General features: G+C 43.2%; 1 protein-coding gene across 4 annotated transcripts in view; it reads left to right on the plus strand.

The window, feature by feature from the left end:
* mon2 (MON2 homolog, regulator of endosome-to-Golgi trafficking) overlaps positions 1-17,908 on the plus strand; it is a 69,626-nt gene extending 51,718 nt beyond the window's left edge. For 2 of the 4 annotated variants that reach the window (XM_088923778.1, XM_088923780.1), the window contains 12 exons: positions 662-955; positions 1,894-2,092; positions 3,920-4,545; positions 6,099-6,242; positions 9,441-9,458; positions 9,798-9,926; positions 11,050-11,240; positions 13,125-13,185; positions 13,288-13,411; positions 14,127-14,334; positions 16,428-16,510; positions 17,269-17,908. In XM_088923778.1, the coding sequence (XP_088779904.1) occupies positions 662-955; positions 1,894-2,092; positions 3,920-4,545; positions 6,099-6,242; positions 9,441-9,458; positions 9,798-9,926; positions 11,050-11,240; positions 13,125-13,185; positions 13,288-13,411; positions 14,127-14,334; positions 16,428-16,510; positions 17,269-17,432 (2,241 nt within the window). In that variant the 3' untranslated portion in view covers positions 17,433-17,908. The remainder of the gene's footprint in view (positions 1-661; positions 956-1,893; positions 2,093-3,919; positions 4,546-6,098; positions 6,243-9,440; positions 9,459-9,797; positions 9,927-11,049; positions 11,241-13,124; positions 13,186-13,287; positions 13,412-14,126; positions 14,335-16,427; positions 16,511-17,268) is intronic. The other 2 variants (XM_088923779.1, XM_088923781.1) reach the window with 1 other exon arrangement.
* Positions 17,909-19,121: the final 1,213 nt, after the last annotated feature.

Below are 19,121 nucleotides of genomic sequence, written 5' to 3' on the forward strand. Positions count from 1 at the left end.
CAGTATGGTTGAACCTGCTAGGGGTTTGTGCCCCCATGGATATGGATATAGCTTTCAGGGTCTTTGAGACACACCGGCTTCTCCACCTCTCCAAGGTCACAGCAAAAGGAGGAAGAAGTCTTCACACAGCTTTCTAAAAAAGCTTTCCTTTCTCTTGGCCCTTGAGCAGGGGTGTCAAACTAACATCTTGACAGGTGAAGATGCTGATCTTAGACCAGATCAGACCAGATGTGAGATCTTATTCCCCAGTACAGTGACAGGGACACTATACTGTGAGAAATGGGCCGGATGAGACGTAAAACCAAGGTTGTGACTCTTCATGGTCGTTAAACTACCCAGGAAGTTTCTGAAAAAGAGAAACCCTGGTATCCTGGCAAATGTCTCCTTGGCCTTTACCAATCGTGACCTCCTAATAATCCCCAACTCTGAACTGGCTTCATCACTCTACTCTCCTCCGCACTGAGAGCTGGCGTGTGCGGAGAGTACTGGAGCATCATCCAGGTGGGGCTGCACACTGGTGTTAGTAGTGGGATTCCTCATTACCTGTAAAGCACTTTGAGTGGAGTGTCCAGAAAAGTGCTGTATAAGTGTAAGGAATTATTATTAATAATATCACAGATAAAAGGTGGACGACCCAATGTCCTCTTCTTGTGTCTTGCAGTGGAACATCTCGGACTACTTCTTCCAAAGAGGAGAGACGATCGAGGAGGAGCTGGACAAGGAGGAGGCTGTGCTGGAGAAGCAGGCCAAGGAGAAGGGCGTGCCGCTGAACCGGCCCTTCCACCCGGCCCCTCCTTTCGACTGCCTCTGGCTGTGCCTGTACGCCAAGCTCGGGGAGCTGTGCGTGGACCCGCGGCCGGCCGTGAGGAAGAGCGCCAGCCAGACGCTCTTCTCCACCATCACGGCGCACGGGACTCTGCTGCAGCAGGCCACCTGGCACACCGTCGTCTGGAAGGTAGCGCTACAGTGAAGGAGTCCCGACAGGGCTGCTAGCAGCATCGCCGTAGGTTCAAAAGGCTCTTCGTGAGGCTCAGAGCATAAAAACTCCAAAAACTGAGCAGCGTAGACTGCAGAGGAGCAGGTAAAGGGTCATTCCATGCCAAAATGTAAAGAAAGAAACAATGGTTCTGCTGTGGCGCCTTCTTCAGGTGGGAGAGAGAGGGGGAAACTTCCTCAGGTGGGAGGGAGAGAGGGGGGGAAACTTCCTCAGGTGAGAGGGGGAGAGGGGGGAAAACTTCCTCAGGTGAAAATATCAAATTATTATGTGTTATTTAAAGTAGAAAATGGGGAAGTATAACAAGTAGCAACACGTGTACTGTACCTGTTAGTCATGAAAATCCAGGTATGAGAGGAAATACCCTGTAACCAATGCTCCCCCTAAGCTCTGCACGTGTGTGCACGCGCACAGGTTATGAAATCAGCGCACATAGGAAATTGAACTGCGCACAAACAATTAAATTAAAAAAAATTAAAACAAACATGGTTGTCTTGGGGCTAAAATGCTAACTTGGCCACATGAGACTGGCTGCGAGAGGCCCAACTTGGCGGTGTGCATTATTATTGCTACTCGATAATCGGTATCTGTGCTCTCGTAGTCTCGTACCTCACGGTTCATGGTCGCCCGGCACTCAGTCTGTATGACTGGGCTCGTTGAGTCGCTGTCCCGGTCTTTTGCTATATCGTCATCCTATGCTTCTATGAGGATGACGATATTAACAAAAAATAATTTCAGGTTTACAATTTTACATACACTCAATTTAGTGCGTGCAAGTTTTTTTCCCTGGGGAAAACAATTGCACAACTTGAAATTTTTGCGCACACAGGCCATTAAAAATTAGAGGGAACGTTGCCTGTAACCAACTTTCTACTAATTGTTTTCTTTCTTCCCTGTAGGTCCTGTTCCACCTGCTGGACTGCGTGCGGAAGTCTTCCACCACAGCAGACAAGGAGAAGATCGAGTCGGGAGGAGGAAACATCCTCATCCATCACTCCAGGGACACTGCGGAGAAGCAGTGGGCAGAAACCTGGGTGTTGACTTTGGCTGGGGTGGCCAGGATCTTCAACACCAGAAGATACTTACTGCAGTCTCTAGGTTGGTCCCTGTCTCATCACAGATTCAAAAACTCATCTGCAGTGAGGTGTTTGTTTCCTCCTAATTAAGACATTGGCTGACACGATAAATTCCAGTACATCTTTTATCGAGCATATTCTCACTGGAGGTCTCTCATATTCTGTTTTCTGTGGCCTTTTTTTTTCCATTTATAACTGTCACTTCTTTATGTTTTCTTGGAATATTTCCTTTGTTTACAGTGACATATAATGCACATGGCTATTGAGTAACTTGATGCACTATTTCCCATTGTTTTTGTGAGTGTAGTTGTCTGTTTTATTTTGTATTACTGAGTCTGGATGTTCAAATACGTCCAGCACTTTTCACACTCGAGAATGAGAAGATGAAGGGAGTATGACGGCACATGCGTTTACTGCCATCGTTTCTTGTAGATGCTCCTCTGTTGCGACAGGTAGAGCACTTTTCCGCTTAGTCCTGGTGACACTGCTGGTTTAGTCTAGTTAGCAAGGACACTCTGCTCTTCTACCTTGAATGTTCGGTGATTTGTTGTATGTTTCATAGGTTTTCTGTTTTTGTGATTGTATGTCTTTGTATTATTTTGTCTGCTGATGACACCAGTAACATTATAATTGTAACAGTTCTATGAGATTAAACTCTTGTTTTCTTCGGTGGTGGTGTCCCATAACTCCCTATCTTCTATAGCATCTAAGTGTCTCCTTAAGGAAGGAGATGTAATTGTATTTGTCTCCTACTGTTGGTTATAATCTCTCACCGAGCTCTTTAATTCAGGGAATCAGACTTTATAAGAACACTTAAGTGTGTGCAGTTTATATAGGGCAGTGCCTTTCTGGTTAGAAATGTTAGATGGTTAGAAAACCACACCACCTCTTACGACAGTTCAACACCTTTGTGATGAAATCTAGCCTTTTGGGAAAAGGGTTTTACTAATTTAAGAAGCAGGCAGCATTTTAACAGCGACACGCTAATATCCTATAAAAAGTTCCTGAGCATTTCAGGTAGAAATGTATTTTAAAAACAAAAATGTGACGAAGCGACTGGTTTAATCAGGAAAGGCGCTTGGCCTGAGGGGACTCTGGGCTCAGCCGTGAGCAGGATTCCTCAAGCAGGAATTGTGGGGTTGAGGTTATTGAGCTACGGCCGTTACCACATACAGACGGACCACGACTCTCGCAACTATGCGTGGCCTGCGGGCTTCTTGACATCAGTGAGAGATGTGCCACTCCTCCAGTCGGTTTTATCCCTCTAGTTTGGCACTGTGAAGCTCGCAGCATGAAAGAGGGTTGTACAGGCAAATGGAACGACATGTTGTGGCGTTTGTCCCTGTGCATTATGGGAGCTGTCCACGCGAGCCGAGACCTACAATCGGCTATTCCAAATGGCGATAGCATGTGCAGTGAAAAACAAAAATGCGCCAAGTTTTGACTGCACGTTTTCTTCCTTCCACCTATGGTTTCAGTTTGAACGGCTGTTTTATAATCCCCGCCCGCCTTCCTTTGCACACGTTTCCCCCTTCAAAAAAAACCTCTCCGTTTCTCAAGCTGCCCCTTTTTGGGCGGAGTAGGTGGCTCTGTGGCTAAGGACCTGCGCCTGTGGCTGGAAGGTTGCCGGTTCAAAGAGGAATCCTGCTCCGTTGGGCCCCTGAGCAAGGCCCTTCACCCCAACTGATCCAGGAGCGCCGTATAAATGGCTGACCCTGCGCTCTGACCCCAAGCTTCTCTCTCCCTGTCTGTGTGTCTCATGGAGAGCAAGCTGGGGTCTGCGAAAAAGACAAATTCCTAATGCGAGAAATTGTATCTGGCCAATAATGGGATCTTCTTTTGCCCGCAGGGGATTTCTTCAAAGCGTGGGACGTGCTGCTGGACCACATCCAGTCCGCGGCCCTGAGCAAGAACAACGAAGTCTCCCTGGCGGCCCTGAAGAGCTTCCAGGAGATCCTCCAGATCGTGACGCCGGTGAAGGACTCGGAAAAGGCCGATGCGCTGGCCGCCATGGGCATGCCCGTCCTGATGGAGCCGGTGCCGGCCTCGGGGCCCGGCAGACCCCTGTTGCGGTCCGACTCCCTCGGGGAGAGGCTCGCCAGGTACAACGGCGCCGAGCAGGCGGCCGCGGCGTCCGAGGAGATCGACGACTCGGCCCTCTGGTGGTCCGCCTGGAACACCTGGTACCGGATAGGCACAGAGAGCACCAGACCGCCCACGGGCTCGGAGAAGCTCGCCTTTATACCCAGCCAGCCTTTCCTCACCGCCCTGGTTCAGATCTTCCCCGCCCTGTACCAGCACATCAAAACAGGGTTCAGCATGGAGGACCTGAAGAAGCTAGGGGTCATCCTGTACGGGGCGGTCTCCGTCCCCATCAGCTCGGACGCCTCTCCTTTCATCCTCCCCTCCTACACGGAGGCCGTCCTGACGAGCCTGCAGGAAGCCGTCCTGACGTCTCTGGACGTCTTGCAAAAGGTGCGTGTTCCTTCTCTACCTGTAAGACCAGATAAGATTTTATTGTCCTCCCTGAGGGAAACTTTTATTAGACACCCAGCACTCCTGTACATTTAAATAGAATGCAAACAAAACCAAAAAAGAGAAGAAAAGAAAACCATGGCACATTCTTCTATTACAAAAAATAAGAAACGCATTGCACATCGCGCTGTTGCACGTGTGCAGTATAACACATAACAACATGTACCATTTATAACACGTCACAAAACATATCGCACTCAAGTGGGTTGTATGAGTCAAAATTGTGTTCATCCTTGACATTTGCGTTGACAGCTTTAATGGGTAGTGGAACAAAGGGATGTTTGTATCTGTTTGACTTACATTTGGGAACCCTAAAACGTTTGCCGGAAGGAAGAAGTTGATATTCAGAATTGAGGATGTGGGAAGGATCTGATAGAATTTTTCCTGCCTGTTTGATTATGGATTTTTCCAAGATTGGCTGTAGGGAGGGATGCTTTTTCACTCCCGCGACCTTCACAGCTGTCTGGATGAGGTGGGTAATTTGCGATTTAAAATGAACTGATAGATTACCAAACCACACTGAGATACCCTGTAGATCCCTTTCACCCCCCTAGACCCGTCCGTTGGCAGGTTTTGAAGTTTCTGAAGGGCAGTTTCAGCTCCAGGCGTACGAAGGAGAACACCGGTTTGCAGGAAAAAGGAGTTTTCCGGCTCCTTTCTTGTCTTGCATCATTTGAGTCCCAAATCATTTTTTCTCTCTTTGGGATGAACGCGAGTCAAAACCAGTCTCTTGAAATGTAATAGTTTTTTTTTTAGTTGTTCATAAAAAGGAGCTAAGAGAAGTACTTAGTATATATCTTGCTATGAAGTAGTTCAAGTGGGTAGCTGCGTCAGCATGCCTAGTCTGCAAAGGGACAAGTAATAGGTTTATTCCATGCTGAAAAGAGAAGAGAGAAAACACAACGTTTCGGCTGTGAAGCCTTCTTCAGTTGTCATGCTATAAGTGCACGCAAAACACCTGAGTTGTGAATAATCAACATTTGTTAGTGCTCCAGATATTCTGTGAATATGGGTGCTCTTTGCATTGAAGATTGTATAATATTGGCTTTTTGATAGAGCAGAGGAACGGTTACTAATAAGAGGTGGCCATTCGGCTTCCCTCAAGTCCAGTGGATGGTCAGTACTTATTTAATTCAAGGATCTGATCCAGAGATTTCAAGAAAAGCCAGGGTATCAGCTTCAGCAGCATGGCTAAGTAGTCTTGTTCCACACTCCTACCAACCTTTGGGTAAAGAAGTGCCCCCTTTTGTATTTATATTATACCCGTTTCATTTAAAAAGGCAAAATACCTGTTCTAATACCCCGAGGCTTCAAATTATTGCATGTGCATGATGTAGGTGTATTTTAATTATATTCTTCAAGTACAATTAATGTGTGTGCATTGTTGTAAAGGCAAATTAGATAAAACCGCTAGTTTAGTTCATATTTTAATTGGATGAAATTGAAGCTCTTTCTCTGCGGTGACGCACGTTTCGTCTTGATTCCTGTCCCAGGCCATCTGTGTCGGACCAGAGAACATGCAAGTCATGTACCCAGCAATCTTTGACCAGCTCCTGCTGTTTGTGGAGTTTGCCTGCAAACCGCCTCAGTACGGAAAGCTAGAAACCAAACATGTGGCCAACGCGAAATATAATCAGGTCAGTGTCTCTCTCTCTCCAGGTTAACATTTTGTCAAAGTTTTGTGTAAAATGTGAAAAGAATAGTTTTTTTTTGTACAGATGTTTCTTATCCTGGTTATACATCTCCCTGTCTATATACATCTGTTTTTCCCCACTGGAATTTCCAAAGTGCTTGCTTTCCTCTCTTCCATTACCATTTGACTATATCCACTTTGGGACTTGTTATAAAGACATACCGAGTATCTTTTGCTTCCCAAAATTGGCCCTGTTATGCATGTGATGGACTGGCATCCCATCCAGAATGTTTCCTGCCAGGATAGGCTTTGAGTCGTCTTTCACTCTGGGGAAGATGCATATTAACAAAAGTAACAAAAAAACATAATTCTGTTTTTTTTTTGCTGTTTCAAACATTTATACCATATTAGGTCTATCTATCCTAAATAACATACTGGAATTGCAAAGTTGCATGACTCATTTTAATAGCACAATTAGTTGCCAGTATATTTTTCATGTTTGACTTGCCCAGTTTTGTGAGATTGTGTGAGCGATACATTGGGTGTGTGAAGAGACTGTTTTTTTCAGTAGCCGTAGCTAGTTAAAACACCAGATTTACAGAACAACGAAGTGCTTGGGCAGGACTGATACACCTTTTAAATCCAACACTAACGGATATTAAGCCTTCACGTTCTATAGCACTGTATACATAGATGTCAGCAGTTGTTTCGTGATTTTTCATTTTTTGCTAGAAAACAGTTGGAAAAAACATCCATCCAATTCAGGGTCATGGGGGAGCTGAAACCTACTGTGCAACGGGCACAAGGCAGGATACACCCTGGTCAGGACGCCAGTCCATCATACAGCAGACAGACAAAGACACCAGGGCCAGTTTTCCCAGAAGCCACTTAATCTACCAGCATGTCTTTGGACTGTGGGAGGAAACCAGGGCACCTGGAGGAAGTGTTGCTATCAGATAAACTTGGGGGTGCAATATACTGTATGTGGAGTATGTATGATCTCCCCACGTTTCCTCCCACAGTCCAAAAGCGTACTGTGGTAAATTAATTGGCTTCTGGGAAAATTAGCCCAGGTGTGAATGCGTGCGTGTGATGGACTGGCATCCTATCCAAAATGTATCCTGCTAGGATGGGGGGAGGGCAAGTTGTTTTACAGCAGCAGTGTTGGTGTGCAGACAGACAGAAGAAATAAACCCCAACAGGAACAGCAATATACATACATATTTACATAGAAGGTCAAGTGTTAAGTAACAGTATGGCTACAGGTATGAATGAGAACTTCAGTCTGTTGGTTTTGGAGTTGGGGAGTCGGTATCTGCATTCTGATGGGAGTACCTGGAAGTTATTAAACAAGGGGTGTGAAGGATCACCGCAGATGGATTTTTGCTTTACGTGAATGATAGATGGAGGAGAGGGCTGGCAGATCAGCCCCAGTGACCTGCCAGATTTTCACCAGGCTGCCCGGTTCTTGCCTCTCGGATTCAGGTTCCAAACCTGAACATCCAAACCAGCAGATCAGGGTAAAAGTTGAAACAGATTCAAGGAAGGACCGGTAGAACAAAACCAACAATGAATCATGGACCTTAAAATACTTAAGCTTCCTTAAGAAAAAAAAAAGACGCTGTTGACCTTGTCTGAGGATCAGGTCGGTATTGGCTTTGAAATTAAGCCTGGAGTCCAGGACAGTCCCCCCAAGTACCTATATTGTTCTACTACTGTATCTCCCCCGATGTTGGTTAGGGTGGGAGTGTGGGTGTTTTTCCTGAAGTCAGTTATCATGTCTTTGGTCTTGGACACATTCAGCTTGAGGCAGTAGTAGTTTAGTGTTGTTGTTTTTCCGAAAGCTGGCTAAATTAGCTAGCTAGACATAAAACAACCCGTGTAACACTGAAAACTAATGTGAGATCTCTTATGTTCGGAGCTGCACTGCTCTCAGCATTGAATACTAGTTGTGCCAGACCCCCTGTATAGGGTTATTGGCCAATATAAAGTCTAATCTCTTGATACCTTGACTTTTTATGCATGTACACATATGAAAATAAGATGAACCTCCTCATTTATTAACAATGCTATTTATCATTAAATTGGACAAAGAAGGCTGAAGTGCATTAAAGTACGCAGATACAGCTGAGCCTCGATTTGAAGCCGGTCTTAAAAAATTAAGTCTTGCCTGTTATAATAAAGGTAGTGGTATACAGAAGCATCCTTTTATCTCCTTTTTGGAATGATTCTCCCAACACAGTACACTTGGAAACTTTTGGTTTTAGTAAAGGCAGTGTAAGGAAAACAAATGCTGCATCGATAGTAAAGCAGCACATGTTTTATCTCCTAGGTTTGCAGTATTTTCATATTACACTTGTTAAATAAGCAATCAAAGCCAGTGTGTTCAATTTGTGGACTGTCATTTTACTGGAATGACCGAGTGTTCACTGTAGAGGCATCATTATCAAATTATAATCTAAGAATATTCACAATTTTAAAAAAAAATAGTGAATAACCCCATTGAATTCAGAGACAGTAGTACATGGATAAAGTCAGGTGCTGTCTGTAGTGCATTATGATCTCCTAGTACTTCAGCATACAAAAGAACTCAATGCACACTTACGTTTTGGTTAAAGATACCATATACAACAGTTTCTCGTTTTTTTTAGGTGAATTGATTTTTTTTTAGCAGTTTTGAATTTTTCCCAAACAGCACAATAAGAAAACAGTGCCCTGCTTTGTTTCTCAGATTATCCTATTCCCATGTTCCGTACTGTACTTCCTATCAGCCCATAGAAAGTTCAGTAACATTCATCAGGGTTAAGTCTGGTTAAGAAGCATGTTAGCATAGACTGTGAAGTGTGTGTTTGACATCTCTGGACTGTCGTTGCAGGTTTAAGAGAAGACAAGCTAAAGCAGTTTTCATTTTAGTTCCGTTTTAGATTGCAAAATGTCAAAGATCTCTAAAATTAAAAGGTATTTAACTTTTTTGCGACTCTCCGTTCAAAGTTAATGACTTAGACTGCTTTTGGCCTCTTTAGCCTTTTGTTACACTGCAAACAGTTACAGTGTGCATAGACGTTTCCTGCAAAAGAACTCTAAACGCCTGTGTCCAAATGCATTCAGATATTGTTTTTGAAGCTTGGTCCACCACAAGTACGTTAATGGTTTAAATCTTCTTTTATTCTGTCTGCCGTACTACTCAATGGATCCACTTTAGATCCAACTATTTGCACCGGTGAGTTCAACAACCTTCAGCTTATTATAGCTTAATCAGTAATGACTAGACAGAGATTTTTAACAGCATGGATAGGCTTCTAGTCACCTGCATTACTGACACTGTCTTTATTTGGCATATACATGTACATGTTTGCAAGCATTAACTCAGCTTTGCCACTGTACCTGCTTCTGTGTACTGGTCCTGTGATGATTCCCTTCTGATTTGATTTTTTTTGGTTATTGTTCGCTTTGTTTGCATGTTGTCTTTTTTTAAAAAAAGGATCCGAATGTATGAAACTCTGGTGTCCGTTTCAGTCGAGTCCCGGAGAGCTCTAGCTTCTCTTGTTGTGCGTTGCAGGCCGAGTGGGTCGCCTTGAACTATGTCCCATTCGCAGAAAAATCCCTGGAAGTGGTGGTGGATCTGTACCAGAAAACGGCTTGCCACAAAGCGGTAGTCAGTGAGAAAGTGCTGCAGAAAATCATCAAGGTAAGTCCCTGAACGGGGTCTCTCTGTGAAACTTCACACAAGCAGATTCATTCAGATCCGACCGATTCAACTGGCAACAACCAGTATACGATACCACCAGTGTATATGATTTACTCTTTCATTATAACATTAGAAGGGTAAAGATGTAAAGAAAGCCATTCTTGCTAGTTTGGTTGTTTTGGGCAAATCTGTTGTGCGATTACTTCGGCAATGTGGCTGAGCAAGTTGTTCTAGGTTATTAATGTTGTAAAATGGGCCTTCTGGTTTCTCTCCTGAACGCACCTGGCCTTAAATTCTACTTGTGTCATCAGAGCTTTGTTTCACTAGTGTCTTCAGAGTAGTCCCTTTGGTTAGCTTTGGCATTAACTAGAGGATTTTGTACATTTCATTAAATCACTGGGGAGTCTTGTCTGTGTGTGATGTTTCTCTTTGGAGCTTGGGACTTGTTTCGGCCACTGTTCTGTGTTCTTAGGGACATAGTTCCACTGTCTGTCACTGTATATCCCGGCAAGCAACGGGTGCAAGGCAGGATACACCCTGGACAGGACGCCAGTCCATCACAGGGCACACACGCAGACAGACACAAACTCTACTACACTACTACCAGGGCCAGTTTTCCCAGAAGCTGATTAATGTACGAGTATGTTTTGGGGCTGTGGGAGGATACTGGAGCACCCAGAGGAAACCCACGCGAACATGGGAAGAACATGTAAACTCCACACAGACAACACCCCAGGTTCTGAATTGAATCCAGGCCTCCTATTATAAGAGACAGCAGTGCTAACCACTGTGGTGTTCATCAAGGTTCCTAATTTTTATTTTATTATTTCTGTGCAATATATGAAGTCCACTTTTACGGCTAATTTAAAAACATATTGCATGTCTGGAAAACTGTTCATCATTTATGTCATCATGGAGTACTCCATCTTGTGGAAAAGGCCTGATTTGTTTTTTTTCTGTAGTCATTTCACATTTCATAGTGGTCATTTAACCATGTTAATCACTAGCTAATACATCCCAAATTATCCTGTGATGTGAGTGTGTCCTTTTTCAGTTGATCTGAATGCAGGTATCCCACAGATTCATTCCAGTAACTGTGTGCCCCTGCTTTCTTGTCACGCAGACCATGAGGATACCGTTGGGTCTGAAGTACGCCTGTCCTTCAGAAAGCACGTGGAAGCTGGCAGTGTCGTCTTTGTTGAAAGTGCTATCGATTGGACTTCCAGTTGCACGGCAGCACGCGTCTTCTGGGAAATTTGACACCATGTGGCCAGAGCTCGCAAATGCGTTTGAAGACTTCCTGTTCACAAAAAGGTAAGTGAGCTGCACTCTTCCCAGATGCAGTTGTGCTGCTGCTGTGCTAAGACATTATTAAAGCCACTCCAGAAAAGGACACCTAATTCATAGAAGGAGACCTGCAGCCAGGAGATTAGAACTTCTTATCCTGACTGCGTCATTTTCAGAGGTGCTGGGAGAATTGGGTGAACTGTGATGATTTTTAAATCTGCTGATATCTTCTAATATCCATGATAGTTCTGTGTTTGTGTGCTGCTTTCTACATTGCAGCACGAGAAAGAGTCTTGTGTGTTGTTGAAGGCCATGATGGGTAAGGGTGAATGGGAAATTTGGCCAGGATGCCAGGGGTTACACCCCTACTCTTTTGAAGAAATATCCTGGGATTTTTAATGACCACAGAGAGTCAGGACCTTGGTTTTACATCTCATCTGAAGGACGGCACCTTTTTACAATATAGTGTCCCCATCACTATACTGCGGCATTATGACCCACACAAACAGCAGGGTGAGCACCCCCTGCTGGCCCCTCTAACACCTCTTCCAGCAGCAACCTTCAGTGCCAGCTGTGAGCTGCAGGGTGATATGGCTACTGGCATTTGTCTCTGTCATCACAGACATTAGCTTGCTGCCTTCCATAATTCAGTGTCAATTCCAGAGTGGCAGGGTTAAAGAACACGTGTGTAAGGAGTATACAGAAGGTACAAAGTAGAGTGTGGAGTTTGTGCTCTTTCAAGAATAGACATATTTCCTTCACACTCGCTGTTATGCACTTCAGAAATCTGCATTTGTGACATTCTTGTCAGCATGTAAATCTAAAGACCTTTGTGAAGCCACCATTCTCTCTCGAATTGACTACTGTAATGCTTTACTCGCTGGGGTATCTAAATCTACTTTGAACAAACTGCAGTATGTCCAAAACTCAGCAGCCAGAATCCTGACCAGGTCTAGTGCAAATGATCACATTACTCCTATCCTGGAGTCCTTGCACTGGCTTCCGGTCAAATTCCGTGTAGACTTTAAAATCTTCATGCCCACCTATAAGGCTCTGCATGGCTTGGCACCTCAGTACCTGTCTGAACTATTATCGCCCTACTCCCCACCTCGCAACCTTCGCTCTTCTAATTCTGGTCTCCTAACTGTCCCCCAAGCCCGTCTACATTGTATAGGTGACAGGGCCTTCTCCTGTTATGCCCCCAAGCTCTGGAACTCTCTGCCCAAGGATATCAGAGAGTCACCTTCTCTAAACCCCTTCAAATCCAGACTCAAAACCCTCTTCTTCAGAAAAGCCTTTACTTAACTGGTTCCATTCTTCACCCCTCTGCTTTTCTTAATACCACCTTCCACGGTCTCCTCTATAAATTGTAATGGTGTTTTATCTTGTGTATTCTTTTTATTTATTGTTGTCATTCTGTAAAGCGCTTTGAGAAGCCACCTTTAAAGGCTCTATATAAAATAAAGTTTATTATTATTATTATTATTCTTTGTGCAGAAGAGCAGAAGCTGAAAAAAAAGGGAAAATCTGTTAAATCTGTGGTGTTAAGGTCTCAAACTATTAATAGCTTTTATTTAATTGATATTTCCCATTAAGTGACATCAGCAGTTTCTACATGGCTTCCTCTGTTTTCTGATATCAGTTTTAGGCTTTATTGGAACTTGTAAGCTATTTGTATAAGTCATTTGTGTAATCATTTTACATTGGAATCAACTTTCATGTTATTTCATGTGATGAGCAAAGCACTTAACTTCTCTAAAACGAAAAGAAAAGAAGTAAAGGCTGTGTAATTTTAGCCTTTCCCAGCTTTGTACAATGAAATGGTTTCAGAATTAAGGCATCCATGCTCACTATGCTGTACTGATTTGGTAACGTATGGTGGTTTGTTGTTATTGCCTTTTTCTTCTTTAGCACGCCTCCGGACAATCTCTCGATTCAAGAATTTCAGAAAAATGAAAGCATAGATGTCGAGGTAAGGTTTTTGATATCAGGAGTGGCAAGCCTCTCTTCTCCTCCATGCAATTTAGTTAACGTGATTTTGTTGTGCCATCTGAATGTGCTACATTTCTTGTAGGTTGTCCAGCTTATCAGCACAGAGATCCTGCCTTTTGCAAATTTTATCCCCAAAGACTTTGTTGGACAGATCATGACGATGCTAAATAAGGGATCGATTCACTCTCAGTCTACATCATTTACAGGTGAGACAAAATAAAAATATGTATGACAACAGGCCGTCTCATAGCAAAAGGACTGTCAGCTAGTATTTATCAAATGTTTTGGGTTAAATGGAATAACCATCCATCCATTTTCAAATCAACTCAGGGTCACAGGGAACCTATCCCAGCAAGCAGTGGGTACAAGGCAGGCTACACCCTGGATGGGATGCCAGTCCATCACAGGGCACACACAGATGCAAACACAGACAGACACTCGCACACCAGGGCCAGTTTTCCCCAAAGCCTTTTTATTCTACCAGTCTGTGGGACTGTGGGAGGAAACAGGAGCACCTGGAGGAAACTCACACAAACACAGGGAGAACATACAAACTCCACACAGATAGCACCCCAGGAATTGAACCCAGGGCTCCATGTATATTAATATATCATTAAATATCCTTGCACACTAACACCTAATATATATGAGTCAAGGATAAGACTCCAATATTAAGAATCTAGATTAAACTCCAATATTAAAATATGAGGGTGGAAGGGGTGGACTTTAACACTCAAATTGTCTTAATATTGAGCCTGTCCTTTGTAGAAGTGTTGATATTTTCTTGTATTTTATTTACAAAAGGCCTGATGTTTTCTTGTATATTTAATAGAATGCTATTAATGCCTCAAAACAGGTAGATAAATAAATGGCATTTTCATATAAACGCTTTCTGTGTCTTCTCTGATTTGTTCTCCGCAGAGGCAGAGATAGACATTCGGATGAGGGAGGAGTTTTCCAAGGTGTGCTTTGAAACACTGCTGCAGTTCTCCTTCAGCAACAAAGTCTCGACCCCCCAGGAAGGCTACATCTCCAGAATGGCCCTCTCCGTGCTCTTGAAAAGGTCCGAGGACGTGCTGCACCGCTACGTGGCGGACGAGAGGCTCAGCGGGCGGTGTCCTCTGCCGAGGTAAATCCTGCCGATTCCCAAATGGAGGCCTCACAGCGCGGGGGGCCCCAGGTTCAAGTCCAGACCTGGTTTACTATCTGTGTGGAGTTTGCATGTTCTCTCTGCATTTGTGTGAGTTTCCTCCCACAGTCCAGTTGGTTGGTTAATTGGTTTCTAGGAAAATTGGCCCTGGTGTGAGAGTGTGTGTGTGCGCCCTGTGATTACTGTCATCCCATCCAGGGTGTACCCTGCCTTGTGCCCGTTGCTTGCTGGGATAGGCTCCGGCTGCCCTGAGACCCTGAATTGGAAGAAGTGGTTAAAAATTTGGGAGGATGGGTAAATTGCGAGGCCTGCCAATTCTTCCTATTCAAGTACAGCGTATACGCAGAGCTGTACGTGTGTGTTTGTAATTTTGCGAATACTGAAAGAACAGGCCCAGATTAAGTCAAAACATCAAATCCTACATCATTCTTTTCTCTTTTCCTTTTTCACATGATCTCCAATGCCTTGGCTGACATTCCGAAAAAAATGGGAACTGCCCTATTTTTCTCTCTCTCTCTGTAATATTCCAAAAACAGGCTCGATAGACCAAGAGAACAGACACTGTAACACATTTTCACCATACACAGTGACTTCTTCAAGATATTGTTGCGCCAATAACTCCTTACAAAGGTAGTTGGAAATTGAAATGGAACTGAGTGAGCTACAAAGCAGCTTTATCATCCACTCGCTGAGGAACACATGAACACATATTGGGGAAGATCATTATCCAATTAAGGCCACACACACACAACTCCTGATGGTGGGGTTTCATTGGAAAATCCAGCAGAACTGCCAAGTGACACATTTAGGAATTGTTTTTTTGTGGAACTAGCCATGCGGTTATGTTAGAACTGTCCAATAGTGTAAAGGTCAGGTTTCATGGATCTGGGCTCTCATGAATGTCAGTGTGATTTTTTTTTTCACTGTACTGTCTTATTTGAATACAAGATGGTGCATGGTTTATGTAGCACAAGAACACAAAAAAAGGGTTTAAAACCAGAGGAGACTTTTTGGCACATCTCGTCTATTAGGTAGCTAGTAATTCATTGACCCAAGGATCATGTCCAATCATTCTTTTGAAAGAAGCTCGGGTACTGGCTTCTACAAGATGGCTGGGTAGTTTCGTCCACCCTAAAGAAGTGCCTTCTGTTCTTGGCTTGAACTGCACTTCCGTGTAGCTCCCCCTCGTACCTTCTGATCCTTTTTTCTACTGTTCATACTGATCTGTGCACTTTCAGATTCAAATCTCAGTTCTCAGACGCTGCTGCACACAACTCCAGACAAGTAACAAACCTGCTATACAGCAGGCCAGTCCACTGACCTGAAGGGGTCTGCAGACCCTTAGGGAAGACATCAGTGATATCATCTTTACAGGTTCCAGTCAGTCTTGCATTCATGTTTCATGTGGCTGAGGACAGACAGACCTTCTTAGTTTTCTCAGAGCTGAAAGGAAGATGACCAGGGAAGAGGGTGTAGTGGGCATTCTCTTACAGAAGTGGAGCAAGTCAAAGTTTTATTCCATGCTGAAAAGAGAAGAAAAGAACCACAACGTTTTGGCTGTGGAGCCCTCTTCGTGTGAAGAACCCGTTGTGTTTGTGTTGTTCTCTTTTTTTCGTGTGAAGAAGCCTTCCGAAGAAGGCTCCACAGCCGAAACGTTGTTTCTTTTCTTCTCTTTCCAGCATGGAATAAACCTTCGCAGCCTACGCATGCTGACGCAGCTCCCTACTTTCAACTCTTACTGAAGTGTGGGAATGTTTAGTCTAGATTTTTCATTGAGAGTAAAACACATTAAACTGAATCTTGGCCCAGTGCTTTTAATTCCATGTGTACTCAAGGGGGAAAAAAAAGTTACACCTTTATTTATTTTTTTTCTTTTCAGTTCAAGTGCCTTGAGTACATCTTTGCCTGGCAAGGATGTTATTGAAATACGTGAGGTCACTTAATTGTGGGCCTTTTCAGTGTGTAACCCATCTTTACACTTAAATCAGCACAACAGTCCGCAGATTCTGTTGGTCAGAGTTTAGTGCATAATCGAGCAAGGAAAAAATGCAGTCTTCTAATTTCCTTTCCAGGCAACAGGTGACAGAAATCATATTTGTCCTAAAAGCTATCAGTACACTCATGGACTCTCTCAAGAAAACACAACCAGAAAATGGTGAGTAAAACAATTCATTTGTGGCAGGTCACATATCTATAGCTTTATTAGCTTTTAATGTATTGGCCTATTACTGTATTTAAAGTTTTGTTCTACTTTAAATACTATAGAGTCAGCAAAATATGCCGGTAGATGTGCCACCCATTATTACGGGTGACAGATAAGCAGTGTAAAATATCTTTTTGACAACATGTTGTCTGATATTGGATACTGCTTGGCCTGGACCACTGCCTTAGTTCTTCCACTTCAAGCAAAGAAAGTTATTTTATGGGAAGAATATTTGGAAAGTAATCCATTTCCCATCATTTTGTGAAAGCAGTAACTTTCTTCAGTTTCTCTTAGAGATGAGTTTCCCCTATCAAGATAGAATGTGCAGGAGTTTCACTAGATAAGTGTACGTGTCACTGGGATATACAAAAACAATGAGTAGTGTGTACTTCAGAAGAGCATGTCTACAAGGACAGTGTTTTAGAAATCCTTTTATACTGCTTTTAGGGTGTAAGGAATTAATGGCAGTCATTTGATATAGGTGGTTGGACAGGCAAATAAAAATGTTTATCACTTTTGTCCCAGAAAAACAGTGAACTTCTGATGTATATTTTGCATTTCTTTTTACAAATCTTATCAGTCGCACGTGGCAGCGTTATAGTGGAGCGGTTCGATGAAGGGAAAGCGTTGTTTGATAGAATCAGCTTTATTTTCAAATTGACAACATTCTTTTTGTTTTGCCTTTGTGGTTTGTTTTTTTTTACCAACAGTGGATGGAAATACTTGGGCACAAGTAATTGCTTTGTACCCGACTCTTGTGGAGTGTATAACGTGTTCATCTTCTGAAGTGAGCTCGGCTCTGAAAGAAGCTCTCAGTCCTTTCAAAGACTTTATGCAGCCGCCAGTAACCAAAGTGCAAAATGGAGAGTCATGACTGCTGACGTAAAGCAGAGAAGACAGAGTTTTTATGGAAGAAGTTAAAGACTAAAGGCACAGCACGGACTTCTTATTCGACAAGGGCCTGTTTGAACAGGGACAACTATGAGAGACAGCCCCCAGCAAAAGGAATTGACCGATATCCATGTAAACTTAAGTACAAGTTAATAATTGAACTTGAGCAGCTGGACTTACCGTATTAACTGCTACAATAAAAAATGCAGTGTTTTCCGAAGGGAGTGTAAAATGTACAGTGTGTGGTGATAGTGTTAATGATGTAATTAAGAATAAAGTATCGAGGCGTTCTTGATCTAATGAAGCAACAGTTGATGGTCTTTTGTGCACTTTTTTAGCACGAGAAATCAATAATGATTGGGAGTTTTCCGCAAACCCTTTTGTAACATTCCATGTCATCTGTAGCCAGTCTGAGAAGGGGATGTACTTGTGTGTGTACAAATAAATGGTACAGTTCTATAATTTTTCCCATTAAAAACTGTGAAGGAAATATTGAGAGGATTCATATGTTCCTCTTGACCTACATGCTTTTTTTCCCCCAGAGAGAAGTAGAATTAAGGTGCCTTAAAATGCCAGACTTGGTGTTTCTACAGACGTGTTTAATCTCATATAAGCAAGGCTCCAAAGACCGTGGAGGTATTTGTATCCTGGATACTCTACTTCAGTGAGGATTAGGAAAATATAGATGTACATTGCTCCTGTTGCTGGATAGCAACATCCTTTGGGTGGTGGGTGTCACTGACCAGTTTGTGGCATTGCATACACAAGTTAAGCAACAGTGTTCTGCACGTGAGGTAATGTCCCCATCCGATATTGTAAATGTTTTGCAATATTATTTCTGCCAGATTTACTTGGCTTTGAACTGCTTCTCTTTGTCTTTTGACTTGAAGGAACTTTCTGGTCTACAGTGAGCATCTTGCAGAAGTGATCAGTCCTCTCCATTTTTATTTTTTATGCAGTAAAACATAACTGGTTATCCAAACTTATATTTAGAAAAAAAAAACAAGCCCGTTGATCAGTCTGTCTGATTGTATTTTGCACAGATCTCTTATGATCTCTTAGTTTGTTTAGTTTTGATAAGCAGTAGAGGAATTTGCACTAGGTGCACAGTCTATCACTGGTCTGCCTGCAACTGTGTTCACAGTGTGTAATACAACAGGATCTTCCGTTTAAGCATCTTCCTATGGATTAAACCAATACGAACTGGGGGAGAACATACAAACTCCACGCAGACAGCACCCCAGGTCCGGACTTGAACCCAGGTCCAAAGCTCTGCAAGGCTGCCACTGTGCAAAGTTAATAAGGCCAAAATTCTTCAACAGCATTACACTCTCAACATTAAAGATATCCTTCTCGAACCATCAACCTTCTTTCAGCCTCACATACAAAATGTACAGTGGGCCTTCCCAAATCACATAGACGCAGTCCATTATCACCCAAAACACTTTACCCTTCCAGGCCTGTCACTCAATATACAATACTCCACACTCACGTACACAAAACTACGCACATGTGAACGCACCCCTTGTCAGAACGATTTTAAAACGAATTCCCAAAACTCACTAAACCCCCCCGTCTCTGTTAGCAACCAGGGAAATTACTCTCAAACCCCGCTTCAGCATGTTTCTTCTTTAAAAAGTTGGATTCCCCCTGTTACAGCCACATTCTATTA

Source organism: Atractosteus spatula, chromosome 8 (assembly GCF_055471065.1).
Source record: "Atractosteus spatula isolate fAtrSpa1 chromosome 8, fAtrSpa1.hap1, whole genome shotgun sequence".
Taxonomy (NCBI): Eukaryota; Metazoa; Chordata; class Actinopteri; order Semionotiformes; family Lepisosteidae; genus Atractosteus; species Atractosteus spatula.